This window comes from Anneissia japonica, unplaced genomic scaffold, assembly GCF_011630105.1.
Source record: "Anneissia japonica isolate Jap-2015-1 unplaced genomic scaffold, ASM1163010v1 scaffold287961_len116307_cov110, whole genome shotgun sequence".
Lineage (NCBI taxonomy): Eukaryota > Metazoa > Echinodermata > Crinoidea > Comatulida > Comatulidae > Anneissia > Anneissia japonica.
The window spans coordinates 28,950-31,896 of record NW_022691994.1 but is presented as its reverse complement, the minus strand read 5'-3'; the positions used below and the strand labels follow the sequence as shown (position 1 = coordinate 31,896).

The window sequence follows — 2,947 nt, the reverse complement described above, 5'->3', positions numbered from 1 at the left end:
TTAGCCAACATCTTAAGAGTATTTTGGGGTAAAAAATATTTAACACGGCGGATAACACCAATGCGTTTAGAGATGTTACCAGTTAATTTTTCAATATGTTCAGACCAAGTCAATTTAGAATCAAACACAACTCCAAGATATTTGAATGATAGTCTCAATCGGTATCCATGTCCACTCGCAAGACTTTGTGCTCGGCGTGTGGGGGCCCCTAACCGGGTGTTAAGCTCGACCGGCACTTGGAGTGCCTCTGGTGTTGCCCGTGCAGCAAGGCTGAGCCTTGTAAGGTTTGTGCGCGCTGGCCCCCGACTAAGTTTGCGGTCGGCTCTAGATTGGGCAGCTCAGGCTGACGCTCCATCTCAGAGTTTGTTGCAAGCTGCGTCGGGGGTTGTAGCGGTGCCGGATGACTCTCCACCGCCGCTGGAGGGTCCGTCGGCTTCGCGCTCGGCGGGTCCTTCCCCTCCGCTGGACCCGGCATTAGTTTCGTTGATTTCGGAGCAGATGGTCTTATCATTTTGAATATCTTTTTAAATTGTTCAAGAAATAATATTAATGATCATTTGATTTACCTACAATAGCTGTATGCGGAATTCCGGATTCTGAGAACAGTTACTTCGACCCGTTTAAATATAGATACAAATCAGGAGAAAACGTAACATACACATGTTACCCGGGCTACACACTATTCGGCGACGCGACGAATACATGTAATGAGTCAAAATGGATAAATGATCCACCAAAATGCTATCGTAAGTTTAGTCTCATTTATTCATCTCGATAATATAAAACCATCTTACAAGAAAATTGATATTATCCTAGATTAATTTAGGAATGAGATGCCATGCAATTGGAATTGCAGTAATAATAGGGGCTTAATTCACAACAAATTTTCCTGTTGAATTAACAATTTATTATTTTAATTTTTGGAGAATAATTTGGGATTTTACCACAGGGAATATGTTTATATATATATTTTTTTTTTTTTTTTTTTGCGAATACAATAATTATACATGGATATGAATAACTGTTGTATTTTGGAACATTATCATTACCATAGTATTAAAATTATGCACATTATTACAAATACACATTAAGCCTGAACAGGAAAATCCAAGGCCACTGGTTTACAAACCTAGGGTCAGGACGCTGTGTGAGGCAGTCAGTCCTAACAACGGGTCACGTCCCTGACAGTTTGGAGTAAATGTTGGCTTACACAGTAACTAGTAGGCCACGGTAGTTAAACATATGTTTTAGGAATAGGCCTAGTGACGTCTGGGAGTAAATGTGTAATTTAGGAATGAGATGCCATGCAATTGGAATTGCAGTAATAACAGGGGCTTAATTCACAACAAATCTCACTTTTACAGAGGATTGCAAAGATGTATCACCACCATCAAATGGCGATGTTGAGCCCACTCGTCAAATCAACCATAACCAGACTGTTTTATTCTCCTGTAAAGCCGGGTATGAGCTCGTTGGTAACCAGATACTGAGTTGTCAAGATGGGCACTATAATGGAAGCACCCGTCCTATATGCTTAGGTACTTTTTATGCGGATGTATTTATCATTTTCAATTATGTAATGTTGTGGTGATTTATATTATACTATTATGTTATTATTATTATTGTTGTTTTTGTTGTTGTTGTTGTTGTTGTTGTTGTTGTTGTTGTTGTTGTTGTTGTTGTTGTTGTTGTTGTTGTTATTATTATTATTATTACTACTACTACTACTACTACTACTATCATTTAGTTTTACTTTGCTATGTTGGGACCTTGAGTTCTACTTTTAGGTTGGACCGGCGGAATATACGTACACGTTTCTTAAAAATAACAGTACGTTTCCATCTGGGACCAAATACTTATTAACAAAATGATCAAACCATTGTAAATCAAAATGCAGAAATATAAATGTTGCTTGGACAGATAATAGAAAGGCCTTCGACAGTGTTCCACGTGATTGGATAAGTAAATCAATGGGTATCAATAGTATTGCTCCAATATATCCACATCAACAAAGGAATTTTCCAAGGAGACTCATTCTTACCACTCCTATTCTGCATTGCCCTGTTTCCGTTATCAAAAATTCTGAAGGAGTCAGGCCGTGAATATCAGATATTTTAACAAATCACCACCCATCTAATATATATGGATGATAATAAACTTTTTGCCAGACCTACTAACCATAGTGTAACAATTGAGTTATAACATAGGCATGCAGTTTGGTCTTAATAAATGTGCAAAAGCCGCCACTTTTAAGCGTGGGAACGAGCAATATCAATCAATGAGCTAACACAAAAAACTGGAACAAGATGAGTTTTACAAATATCTAGATGTCAACGAATTTGATGGTATCAGAAGGTCGGCGATGAAGAAGAAAAATCTATAAAGAATTCATATTATGAGAGAATGACTAGTGCTTGAATCTGAACTCAATTCTTCTAACAAGGTGTCTGCAATAAACAGCAATGCAATTCCTGTCGTTAGTTATAGCTTTGGAATCATAAACTGGAGTAAAACCGACATGATGAGACTTGATCGAAGATGCAGAACGTACTATCTAAACACAGTATGCATTACCCCAAATAAGATGCTGATAAAGTATACCTACATCATGATGTCGGCGGACGAGGCCTCATCTAAGTCAAAATGGCTTTTGAAACTACATTAATCGGCCTTGACAGATAGCTTGAAACAACAATAGATCCTATGTTGCAAACCCGTGGACGAAGAAAAAATCAATCACTTTCATGGCCAGAATACTTACATCAGTATAATGTACTACCAACCCTAGAAGAAAACCAATTAAATCCAACAGTAGCTGCTAAAAAACTAAAAGAACAAGCTAAAATTGTTGGACTAAACACTCTCAAGGTGGGCTGACAGAGAAGCCTCTTCAAAACAAATACTCTCAAAAATACTATATGAAAAACAGGCTATAACAACTACCTGA

The 2,947-nt window shown here is 37.8% G+C and overlaps 1 protein-coding gene across 1 annotated transcript in view; it reads left to right on the top strand.

Annotated features, from left to right (window-relative positions):
- The first annotated feature begins 72 nt into the window (after positions 1-72).
- LOC117100148 (mucin-like protein) overlaps positions 73-2,947 on the top strand; it is a 28,963-nt gene continuing 26,088 nt past the window's right edge. Inside the window, exons 1-3 of the mRNA XM_033239723.1 lie at positions 73-424; positions 576-746; positions 1,365-1,538. Of these exons, the coding sequence (XP_033095614.1) occupies positions 73-424; positions 576-746; positions 1,365-1,538 (697 nt within the window). The remainder of the gene's footprint in view (positions 425-575; positions 747-1,364; positions 1,539-2,947) is intronic.